Source organism: Macaca fascicularis, chromosome 4 (genome assembly GCF_037993035.2).
Source record: "Macaca fascicularis isolate 582-1 chromosome 4, T2T-MFA8v1.1".
Taxonomy (NCBI): domain Eukaryota; kingdom Metazoa; phylum Chordata; class Mammalia; order Primates; family Cercopithecidae; genus Macaca; species Macaca fascicularis.
The window spans coordinates 122,105,342-122,117,682 of NC_088378.1; the positions used below are offsets into that span (position 1 = coordinate 122,105,342).

At 43.2% G+C, this 12,341-nt stretch overlaps 1 protein-coding gene across 4 annotated transcripts; it reads right to left on the minus strand.

The window, feature by feature from the left end:
* Window positions 1-5,807: 5,807 nt before the first annotated feature.
* Window positions 5,808-10,652, minus strand: C4H6orf141 (chromosome 4 C6orf141 homolog). Of its 4 annotated transcripts, none has more exons than XM_015449328.4 (3): window positions 9,570-10,652; window positions 8,667-8,929; window positions 5,808-6,675 (listed from the first exon to the last, which is right to left on the minus strand). In XM_015449328.4, the coding sequence occupies exon 1, from the start codon at window positions 10,453-10,455 to the stop codon at window positions 9,718-9,720; it is 738 nt and encodes a 245-aa protein (XP_015304814.3). In that variant the 5' UTR covers window positions 10,456-10,652; the 3' UTR covers window positions 5,808-6,675; window positions 8,667-8,929; window positions 9,570-9,717. The 4 variants fall into 4 exon arrangements, with proteins under 4 accessions (XP_015304814.3, XP_045246947.2, XP_015304815.3 ...); XM_045391012.3 differs by having other exon boundaries at window positions 6,152-6,675; window positions 8,667-8,772; XM_015449329.4 differs by lacking the exon at window positions 8,667-8,929 and having other exon boundaries at window positions 6,152-6,675.
* Window positions 10,653-12,341: the final 1,689 nt, after the last annotated feature.

Here is a 12,341-nt window from a genome sequence, read left to right on the forward strand (position 1 = left end):
TCAATCATGGTGGAAGACAAAGTGGGAGCAGGTTGTCTTACATGGTGGGAGCAGGAACAAGAGAGAGAGAAGGGAGGTACTACACACATTTAAACTAGATCTTGTGAGCACTCACACACTGCAAGAGCAGCACCAAGGGGATGGTGCTAAGCCATTCATAGGAAACCACCCCCATGATCCAATCACCTCCCACCAAGCCCCACCTCTAACATTGGGGATTATAATTCAACATGAGATTTGGGCAGAGACACAGATCCAAATGATATGAAGAAACAATTAAGACAACTAAATCGTACCAGTCATGCAATGTTTTATTTTCTTGATTCATTCCTTAGCTTAAAAAATAATAACAACAAAAAAGGATAGCCAGGCATGGTAGCTTGTGCCGATAGCTCCAGCTACTTGGGAGGCTAAGGTGGGAGGACCACTTGAGCCAAGGAGTTTGAGGCAGTGAGTGACAATGATGCCACTACATTCCAGACTGGGTGACAGAGCGAGACTCCATCTCTATTTTTTTTTTTTTAAATACATTTTAATTAAAGACATTACACAAATCCAGTAAAACAGCTCAGCTGTGAAATAAATTTACACTGATCAAAAATAATACATTTTGGTGTTTCCTTATTTAAAATGTTACACATAATAAGTCATATATAATGGCATGATTGAAGTAACTCAAGTTCTCTTCCTCAGATGCCAAAATTGCTGTGGTATTGTTTATGTTAAATTTGTTATTGAAATGCAGGTATTTATATACAGGGATTGGAGACACAAGGTACACTCAAAGTGAGCTCTAAAGATCTGAACCCAACCAGGCGCAGTGGCTCATGCCTGTAATCCCAGCACTTTGGGAGGCCAAGGCAGGGGGATTACCTGAGGTCAGGAGTTCAAGACCAGCCTGGTCAACACAGTAAAACTCTGTCTCTATTAAAAATACAAGAATTAACCAGGTTTGGCGGCACGCATCTGTAATCTCAGCTACCTGGTAGGCTGAGGCATGAGAATCGCTTGAACCCAGGAGGCAGAGGTTGCAGTGAGCTGAGATCATGCCACTAAACTCCAGCCTGGGCGACACAGCAAGACTCTATCTCAAAAAGAAAAAAAAAAAATTACTCTCACAATGAATGCATTTAGTTGAGTCTATGTGTGAGACAGATTGAGAGAGAGAGACAGACAGACAGACAGTGACAGAGGGATAGAGATATTAGGAGGACAACACAGAGGCTTTTCAATGATCTTCCACATAGAAAAAATATAGTAAAGAAGAATTAAAATATGCTAATTTGAAAATTACATCTGCTTTATTAAAATTTAAGCAATAATCATGAGAATTTTTTAGAATTTAAAACAATAAATTTGTTTTCAGATAGAAGCATTTTATCACTAACCACATGACAGTAATAAAAAGAGAGGCCAGGCTCGGTGGCTCAAGCCTGTAATCCCAGCACTTTGGGAGGCTGAGGCGGGCAGATCACCTGAGGTCAAGAGTTCGAGACCAGCCTGGCCAACACGGCAAAACCTCGTCTCTACTAAAAGTACAAAAATTAGCCGGGCGTGGTGGCGCATGCCTGTAATCCCAGCTACTCAGGAGACTGAGGCAGGACAATAGCTTGAACCCAAGAGGCAAGAGGTTGCAGTGAGCTGAGATTGCGCCATTGCACTCCAGCCTGGGCAACAAGAGTGAGACTCCATCTAAAAAAAGAAATCAGAAAGACTTTTAGTCTGGCTTTATCATTGTTTTAAAATCTCTAATGACAAGCACTGCTTATTGTTCTCTCCCGAGCAAACCCCACCCATTGTTTGGTCCTTGGCATGCCACTGAATATACAGGTCAGAGAATCCCCTTTCTTCTACTCCAACAGAATCCCAACCAGGGAGAGAAATGAGCAATCTCTTTCTTTTTTTTGTTTTTGTTTTTTGTTTTTTTGAGACGGAGTCTCGCTCTGTCGCCCAGGCTGGAGTGCAGTGGCGCGATCTCAGCTCACTGCAACCTCTGCCTCCCAGGTTCAAGCAAGTCTCCTGCCTCAGTCACCCGAGTAGCTGGGATTACAAGTGTGCACCACCACATCTGGCTAATTTTTTCTATTTTTGGTAGAGACAGGGTTTCACCATGTTAGTCAGGCTGGTTTCGAACTCCAGACCTCAGGCGATCCACCCACGTCAGCCTCCCAAAGTGCTGGGATTAAAGGCATGAACCACTGCGCCCGGCCTTACCAATTTCTAATAAAAGGTTATTTATTTCATTTGTAACTTTGTACATTATTCCACCCAGTTAGGATAGAAAGACTATAGCATAAACCCTACAACCTCAGGGGCCTGGGATAACATTGAGGCTGGATTGGAAAGTCCACAGGTAGGCTTAGGGCTTTTCCTGACACAGGGACACCAGTTAGAGAATCCTTACAGAAGTTGACTGTATTCTGAAGTCCTCCCTGAAAGTTCTCTAGCTTTGTTAAAAAGCCGGTGGTACCCCTTATACCTCATTTGTCCTCTTCCAAGTAAGTCGAATTCAAGATATGCAGTTGTGCCCACTTTTCCATGGACCTCGTGGCCTTTCCAAATACGCTCAAAGTCACAAGATGTTTTGAAGGTAGAAAATGGCCTAAGGATGGTCCAATGGTCACACAAAGCAAATTTAACACTCAGGGGTTTGGGCTAGGAACAAGTCATGCAGTCTTAAGGTAATGCTTATGTATGCTGTAACCCCAGTGACCATTAGGTAATACCCCATGCCTAGATGGACTTACACAGACTTGACTTTGCTTTCAGTAGGTGGCACTAGTCCATTACATAGCATTTTGGATGTCAACAGGATTAAACTATGCCAAAGCATATTTCACCTCCATAAAAAAGCTACTTGCAAGGCCGCATTCTGGATGTTTCTAATAAACAAGTATAATGTGATTATCTCCATAAAATAAATCTGTGACTAAATCTTCCAGAATTTTATGACTGGATTTTTCAGTTTCTAACTCGGTCTTCAGGGTTGGTTTAACACAAATGAAAGCCTGAGTATATGTATGGACAATGACCAGATCATATATGGTGAAATATGAAAAAAGACAGAAAAGAGTCTTAGTAAAAACCACTGGTTTGGATTTGATTTCTGCGTGTGTGTGTGTGTGTGTTCTATGTCTTCTGCTCTTTGTCATTAAAGACTAAAGCCTAATAACTAGAATGAAAAGTAAACTGAACAACACATTACCACTACCACTACTACTAATTATAATAATAGTTAATTTTGAGTATTTACTATATGCCAGATACTGTTCTAAGAATTTTTTTATTCACCTGAATCCTTGAAAAAAACTTATGAGATTGATACCATTTATTACAGAATTCCAACCTACAAGTTTTGTGACAAAGTCACAACCTGGGAAGTCAAACCACAGCCTCTGGAGCAATCAGCTCAAAAGGTCAGGACTTGGTCAGTGACTGCCAGCTTCTCTCTCTCTCTTTTTTCCAACTCAGGGCCCACCTAAGAAATCCCTAAACCAGTCATATAAGAAGCTGTCCTTCTAGATCACCTGCCTCCAGCTCCCCCATGCCAATAGGCTCCAAGCAGAGCATAACTAAAGCCTTTCTTTTTCCACTATTGCTAAAGAGTAATTGCATGGGACAGAGTTAAATAAGCAAGGAAAACTTTATTCAAGACTATTGCATTAGCGGCCAGGCATGGTGGCTCACACCTGTTATCCTAGCACTTTGGGAGGCCAAGGCAAGTGGATCATTTAAGGCCAGCAGTTTGAGACCAGCCTGGCCAACATGGTGAAACCCCATCTCTACTAAAAATAAAAAAAGTGAAAAAAAAAAATAGTTGGGCGTAGTGGCATGCACTTGTAGTCTCAGCTACTCAGGAGGCTGAGGCAGGAAAATCGCTTGAACCCGGGAGGCAGAGGTTGCAGTGAGTCAAGATTGCACCACTGCTCTCCAGCCTGGACGACACAGCGAGACTCTGTCTCAAAAAAACAAACAAAAAAACAAAAACTATTGCATTCAGGAGAGAGATTGAACTCAATTCCTTTGAAACAAAAGGTGGGAACGTTTTAAGCATTAAGGTGAGCTAGTGAAAAACTACGAGACAATGTTAAAAGGGACACTGGTCAATGTGATTATGCCATCTATGTTTGCTGATTGGCACTTTGAGAAGCTGGGCTTCCACCCTCCCACAGAGACTGATAGTTAGGGACCTCTGGGTTTTTTGTTTGTTTGTTTTTGGTGATTACATTTCAAAGGAATGGCTCCTAGGTCCTTAAGAAAGACATACCTGGATCTTTCTTAGACTTACATTTCAAAGAGGCAGAGAAAGAACTTACAACTGAAAGTCGTTTAAAGTAAATGCTCTAAGAAAGGGAAAGTCAGGGACCTAAGTCAAGAAGAAGCTTATCTAAAATTTAGTCAAGCTGAGGAATTGGTAAGATCATCTTGGCCACTACAAAGCTTTCCTATTGCCCTACCTGCCTTTGCTTCCCTGCCAAGCACAAATGATGCTGGCTGACTCTTTTATTATACCAAGCTCTGCAAACACAGCCTCTGTTTGTTCTATTTTTGGGAGGGCTGCAGTCTCCTCAAAGACTCTTGTTCTGTTTTTTGTTTGTCTGTTTGTTTTTGAGACGGAGTTTCGCTCTTGTTGCCTAGGCTAGAGTGCAATGGCACGATCTTGGCTCACCGCAATCTCCATCTCCCGGGTTCAAGTGATTCTCCTGCCTCAGCCTCCCGAGTAGCTGGGATTACGGGCATGCGCCACCACCCCAGCTGATTCAGTGTTTTTAGTAGAGACAGGGTTTCTCCATGTTGGTCAGGCTGGTCTTGAACTCCCGACCTCAGGTGATCCACCAGCCTCGGGCCTCCCAAAGCGCTGGGATTACAGGCGTGAGCCACCACGCTCCGCCTCTTGTTTTGTTTTAAGGTTAGAAATGTAAGTTTGAATTTGGTTAATTCCTTGCTTTGAAGATAACCAAGTCTTAATGTTTTATTTGTGACTACCGGCTGCATAATGCCTGAAAACCAATCATAACTCCTTACTCTCTCCAAAGTAATCTGGACTTTATCTTCATCTAGAGAAGTATATTCACAGATTTGCCCTCCCTAATTACAAAGCAAAGTACTGACTGCAGTTATAGAGATGTCACGGTGTTCAAGAGGCACAGCCCTTTGTTTACTTATCTGAATCAGTTGATTCAAATTCTGGCTCCACCTTTTCCCCACTCCTCTCAATTCATCACAAGTGGCTGACAAGTTCTGACTCAGCCTGCAGAGTTGCAGTTGTGCAATATGTTAATGACTTCCTGCTTTTTCACCCTTACAGGAGTTTTTGATAACGTATTATTTCATATTCCTGGAGAACGAAATAGCCACATTTCTGAAATAGTTTGAAATCCAATGGTGAGTCAATGGTTCATCAGGGCAAACTTTCAAATAATAAGGCTCTTCTAAAAAGACACTATAAAACTTCATAGAGATCTCTTTGCCAATTTACCAATTCATATCCTCTATCTTTCACCCTCCTGTAATCTTTAAGTGTTTTCAAAATTCTACAAATTATTATCTTCATGGCATTGTTAACAATTAATTGGGAACACAGAATAAAAAAAAAAAACCTTTTAGTTTTGGTAAGTGACAAAATAGAATACAGAACTAAATATGAGAATATGTCAATGCTTCTCAAACTTTAATGTGAATCATCCAATGATCTTGATAAAATGCGAATTCTGATTCAGTAGATCTAGAATGGGGCCTCAGATTCCACGTTTCTAAAAACCTTCTTGGAGATGCCCATGCTGCCGTTTCACAGAACACATCATGAGTAGCATCAGTATATGTTTGTTTATATAAAGACAATATTCAGGAATATACAGAGGTTACATTAATACTACTTTACATAGTTTAGAAAAATGTATGTATATATGTAGGTATATACACATGAAGATATAATAAAATAAAACCATACTTGGCCAGGCATGGTGGCTGATGCCTATAAGCCCAGCGTGTTGGGAGGTCAAGGCAGGAGGATTGCTTGAGTCCAGGATTTTAAGACTAGCCTGGGCAACATAGCAAGGTGCTGTCTTTATAAAACAAAAACAAAACAAAACAAAAAAACTCATATTTGAAACTTGCCAAATATTAAAAGAGATTTGGGGTCATCTGTAAGTTTTTGTTTCCTTTATTATAATTTTCTTTGTCTTCATAACATTTCCCCAATTTTTATGCAGTGTGTATAACTTTTTCTTTTAATAAAAAGTTTTTTTTTCTTTTTCAAAGCAAAGAGCCACATCAAGTTTTATCGCCAAGCACTGGAAACGTCCAACAAAAATAAGCAGCAAGTCAAATGTAATGATTCCCAAAAGGAGATCGCGGTTGTAAACAAATATTTTTAAGAGAGGATGACACTTGCCTGATCCTGGTGGTTATGCGATTCTGACATTTGTCTTATGGTCACTGGAGTGGCTTCTGGAAGTCTTTGATGTGGTTCATCCACCTAACACAATTTTAGATAATCGTATTTTTCAGTGGAGTAGAGGTAAGATCAAAGAGCCAAGACCCAGCCATTCTCAGAGATTTCTTAGTATTGAGGATGCCCAAGTTTCACTTTGGATGCACTCCCAGGACACTTCTAAATGGGATAAGATTTCTCAGGCTCTTCAAATAACAGGGTTCTGCTTGGATCAGGAACATCTGTGAAGCAAATTCAACAGTATTTCGACTTTACTACTTTTTGTTTCCAATGAGAAAGAACTCTATATTAAATGAAATCTATAAACATGTTGCATGCGGTTAATCGGGAAGTTCAGTAAGCACTTTAAAAATAAATTTTCTTTGCTTGAAACACAGTGAGGAAAGGAAAAAAAAATAATTAGCTCAAACATATTTGGTTTAAAGGAGTTAAGCTAACCTGGCTAAACACATTTTTGGCTGAAAGACAAAATGCAAACCAATTGTGTCTATTTTGCTTTTCTAGACAACAGGGCATCAGATTTAAAGCCCCAGAGGGAAAACAAACTAACCTGACAGGTTAAAGAAAGTATTCAAAGCTCCCATCTGCCCAGAACTAGGCAGTACTAAAATCTCTTCAATGACTGTTAAGCATAGTGTACCTTAGTCCTTTGAGCCTTACCATGAGTCCCTACACAAGACATGAAGGTCATTTCTAAGGAATTTAAGAAATATACTTACTGATCCATTAAAGGTTGGGAAAAGCTAGAAATAAGTCCTTGCTTTCAGGAGTACAGAACAGTCTTATTAAAAACCACTGGTTTGACTTTAATTAGATTTATTGTGTTATACAATTTCTGCTCTTTGTTACTAAACAAAAGACTAAAGCCTAGTTAGGATGAAAAGTGAACTAAATAATAACCATGCTAATAATAAAAAATTTAACTAACTTTGAGCATTTATTGTATGACAGGCAAGGTTCTAAGTATTTTTGTTTAACTTAACCCTTAAAAAAAAAAAAAAAAAAAAAAAAACCTCTATGAAGTTACTACTATTTATTGTCCCCACTTAACAAATCAGGATACAGAGGCACACAGAGATAAGGCAGCTTGCCCGAGGGCACACAGTTCATAAAGAGGTAGAGCCAGTTTTGAACCCAAGCAGCTGACCTCCAGAGCTTGCCTCCAGAGAAAGCAGCTGAGTGATGCTACTTGCCATTTTTGGTTATTGGGAGAGACTTTTTTTGTTCTCCATATTCAATGATCAGTCACCTGGGCATGTGATGATTCAACCAAATAAATAAGCTCAGGTCTGAAACTTATGTGCCAAACAGGTTAATCTACCATTGGAGTCAGGCGGGGTTGTTAAGGAAAAGAGATTCACCTTAAGGGATGAATCTTTTCTACCTGTCAAGCAGTTTTGAACACAGATGAGCTCAGATGCTGAATTCCTCTCCCAAGTGAGGGGCTCACAGGCCTAAGAACTGCTAGTGATGATTCTCCAGCCAAGAGGCCTTGCAGGATTCAGGAACATTAAGGTGATTCTCTAGTACTTCTCACAAACATGAGTTAGAAAACCTAAGATATCGGCCGGGCGCGGTGGCTCACACCTGTAATCCTAGCACTTTGGGAGGCCAAGGCAGGGGGATCACCTGAGGTCAGGAGTTCAAGACCGGCCTGGCCAAGATGGAGAAACCCGGTCTCTAATAAAAATACAAAATTAGCCGGGCGTGTTGGTGCATGGCTGTAATCCCAGCTACTCGGGAGGCTGAGGTAGGAGAATCTCTTGAACCCGGGAGGTAGAGGTTGCAGTGAGCCAAGATCCTGCCATTGCACTCCAGTCTGGGCAACAAGAGTGGAACTCTGTCTCAAAAAAAGAAAAAAAGAAAACCTAGGATATCCTCAGTCATCTTTTGACCCCTAAGTAAGGGTCAAATAAATCCTCTAAAGGCCACCCCAAACCTTTAGGAGGGAGATTATCACATTCTTCATCCACTTGGTAAGCATATGCAATTACTAGCTGTGTGACTTAGATATGCTACAAGACCTCTAGGCCTAGATTGGCTCATGAGTGAAACAGGAGCGTCTTATCTATCTGGCCTGCCAGGAGGCAAGAGGTGGATCAGATGATCTTTTGAGAACGTTTCAAGCTCTAAACTAAAAATGAAGGCAAAAGGGAAGACTGGGGAAGGAGGCACCTTGCAACCATTTGCTCATCAAAAGCCAGAGTCCTACCTGCTTTGTTAATTCTTGCAGTAAATACTCCTTCAGGTGGTAAAGTGAAGTAGTTCACCTGGAGAGGGCTGCTTTGCTCCTCGCAGAGCTTCAACCAGGCCAACTACTAAAGAGTTAATTCAGATGGTATTTAATAATAAAGAAGAATAAACAAAATAAGAAAAATTAGTTGTTTCAGCAATACCAGAAGAGATTTTTTTTAACTACACCAGGAGATCGGTATTTTCAATCCATTCTTGACTACAGGTCTCATTAATGAAGAACTGAGGAAAAGAATAAGATATGCATTCATTTTATGGCAAACTACATATTGTTATCTACCTTTAAATCAGAACATTTGCATGCAGTATTTTTAATATTAAAATTAAAAATGTATGATAAATGCATGTTTACAGGACTAAATGAGCTATTGTTTGCGGTAAAGCCTTGTAAATGGAATTTCATGTTGAAATCTTAGTCTTCTGTCCCAACTCCTTCTTTCCCTAGCTCCTCTCTTTTTCTTTCTAACACTGAAATGTGGGGAAGAAAAATGAAAAGTGCACATCAGAAGAGAGTCACTTGCTGCTTTGGTTTTATTTTCCCATTTCTTCTTACTTTCTGTTTTTGGCTTTTAAAACAAGCCTCTCTCCTTCACCCACTCCCACCCTCTTTGCAGAGAGCAGACTTCAAACTTCACTTCTGTCTCTAGGTCCTAAAGAGAAACAAGAGTGCGGGGTGGCGTGGGGGGAACAGAAAAGAGATCAATTGAGTTATTCCAAAATGCAAATTAACAACAGGTTTTCTCATCTCAAAACTCCCACATTCTGTCAATCTGAAAATATTTTTTCTCCCCCTCTTCTGAATGACTTAGGTCCCCACACCGCCAAGGAATTCAAGCCACAAAGGAGGTATTATGCTGCTTACAGTTCTTAATCTGCCTGCCTGAAGCTCTGCGCCAGCCTCTCAAAAGGTTCCTTCTGCAGATTAATTGCTGGTTGGAGTTCCCAGAATAGCATTTTCTTTTAAGGATGATCGCTCATCCACCATCCCGGAACATTTCTCGGGTTACTCTTTAGAGTTTAATCTCCTCGAGCAAGGTCCCTGGAGACGGTGAAACCCTCCTCTCCGCGGCGTGAACGCGGGGTGCCCCTGTTCGTTCCTGGAGATTCCGGGGTTCAGCAGGGGCCCGGTGTCCCCCAGGCTGTCCCTCTCTACTGCTGCGAAAAGTGAGCGCGGTCACGGAGTGCTCCTCAGTCCTGGTGGTCATGCGACCCTTGGCCCACGAGGTCTGCAACACTTCTTGTGTTAGCTGATAATCCTCCACCCGCACAAGCACGTATTTGGGTGGGTCTGCTGGGTCCCGCGGCGGGGCTACACGCCTGCCAGAAATTCGCTTTTCTCGTTGAGAGACAGAAGGATAGCTGGGCTCCTCGCCGTGGTCCTCTCCACCCGCCGCGTGAGGAAGGTCCTTTGCACCGGCCACCTTTTCCCGTTCAGGGTCCCCTTGAGTCCCTAACCACCTCTCTGGGTGCAGGAGAAAGAGTACTTTCTCTCTGACCCAGGACTCACGGTCCAATTCCTCTCCGGCCCAAGGTCCGAGGGCCCGACCTGCCGATCTGTCCTCGTGGCCGCCGCCCTGGCTTCGGCTCGCCCCCGCCGTCGCGGGATTCCGGGCGCCCGGAGCCAGCGGGGCCCCGCGCCCCACCTCGCGCGGAAAAGACCCGAGGTCCCCCAGGCTGCGGGAGGAGTCCATGGGATTCGCAGCTCCCTGAGGCCCTCGGGTCTCCATCCTGGCAAAAGGGTCATTCATTCGTTCCTTCTTTGGCCAGTTCAAGCAGCAAGCGCCTGCTGAGCTCGGGAAAGCGCGGGACCAGCCAGCCCTGGGTGTGGCCTCTGCCGCTGCCCCGGACTCCCAGCCCGCGAGAGCTGAAGACTGGATCAGCCCCAGGCCAACCGCGTGTGGAACCCGCCTCCTCGCCCTCCGCCTCTCCCACCTGGCAGCTGTCTAACCATTCAGAGGAAGCTTGACACAAGCCCCAGTCACTCCTCTTCTTCCTCCTACTCCTGTGCGGAGCCCTGCTCCCTTTGTCATTCGCTGATTCAGTCCCTTTTACTTTTCACCTCTATCCTAGTTTCCCACCCACCTTTCGTTTTTCTCTGGAGCTGAGGCGCAAAGGACACCCTTTCACTGCGCCCCCCTTGAAATGCCCCAAAGTGTGTTTACTTTCCAAGGACGCTCCTTGAGGTGAAGGAATAAAGAAGTTTGTTTGCATTTTAATTATCTGATCTAATCCTGAAAAGGGTCTGTGTCCACTCCGAATCCACTCCCACCATGCTACCAAAATAATGGAATGTAGATCAAAGGGTCAGACTGAAAAGTTGAAGCCTTGGATAAACTGGTTTTGGTTTCTTTGTCCTTCTTCCTTTAGAATGCCAGAATCTGTATCTCTGGAGGACAGTGTGTCACAGAGTGTCCTCGTCGTCCTCCTCCTCCTCCCCCTCCTCCTTTTCTCTCTCTCCCTCTCTGTCTCCCCGCTCCCCCTGCCTCTTCCCTCCCACCCCCCCCCACCATGAGTCTCGCTCTGTAACTCAGAATACAGTGCAGTGGCTCGCCTCGACTTTTCAGGCTCCCACTTCAGCCCCTCAAGTAACCGGGACTACAGGCGCGCACCCCCATGCCCGGCTTTTTTTCTTTTTTCTTTTTTTTAGGAGATGGTAGGGGTGGGGCTCTCCTATATTGCCCAAGCTGGTCTGGAACTCCTGGACGTGAGAGATACCCAGGATCCCCACCCTACCCCCACACCCACCTGGGCCTCCCAAAATTCTGCTATTACAGGCTTGAGCCACTGCCCTGGCCAGTCTTGACTTTGTGTGTAATCAACGCTTGTCTCAGGAAGGTGTAGTCTTTGATTTAAAACAAGCTATAAAACGGAAGCAAAACAAACATCCAAATGAATTTTTTCAGGATTTGAAATTGTTTGTGTTTGTGTCGTTTATAAAATTCCCTCTGCACCCACCTGTCCTCTTTAACCACAGGGGTTAAAAAAAGTAAGTGTCTCTGGCGAGGCTTTCAGAATTTACCCATAGGCAGGCCCCCTGACACACTACTCTTTGCCTAAGGTTAAGTGCGGAGGCTAGGTCATAGAAAAAGAGCTCGTTTGTGGTTTCCAGTTCATCCTTGGCTGTTTGTTTTATTAAAAACCCACTGTTGGCTGAGTGTGGTGGTTCATACCTGTAGTCCCAGCATTTTGGGAGTCTGAGGCCGTCGGATCACTTGATGCCAGGAGTTTGAGACCAGCCTGGTCAACATGGTGAAACCCCGTCTCTACAAAAAGTACAAAAATTAGTCAAGCATGAAACCCTGTCTCTACAAAAAGTACAAAAATTAGTCAGGCATGGTGGTACACACCTGTAATCCCAACTACTTGGGATGCTGAGGCACAAGAATCACTTGAACCAGAGAGGGAGAGGTTGCAGTGAGCCAAGATCATATCATACCACTGCACTCTAGTCTGGGTATTACAGCAAGAATTAAAAAAAAAAAAAAAAAAAGAAAAAAGAAAAAAAAAGGAAAGAAAGAGAAATCTAAATCCTGCCTGATTTAGAAAAATGAGTGCAATGGTGAAAAATTCTGCCCATAGTAGAAAACAAAGCAGTATAGTGAGATATTTGGAAAGGGAGGACTTCTGATATCTG

What these genes read in the sequence shown, in the direction of transcription:
- C4H6orf141 (XM_015449328.4), bottom strand. Translation starts at nt 10,455, where the DNA reads ATGAATGACCCTTTTGCCAGGATGGAGACCCGAGGGCCTCAGGGAGCT.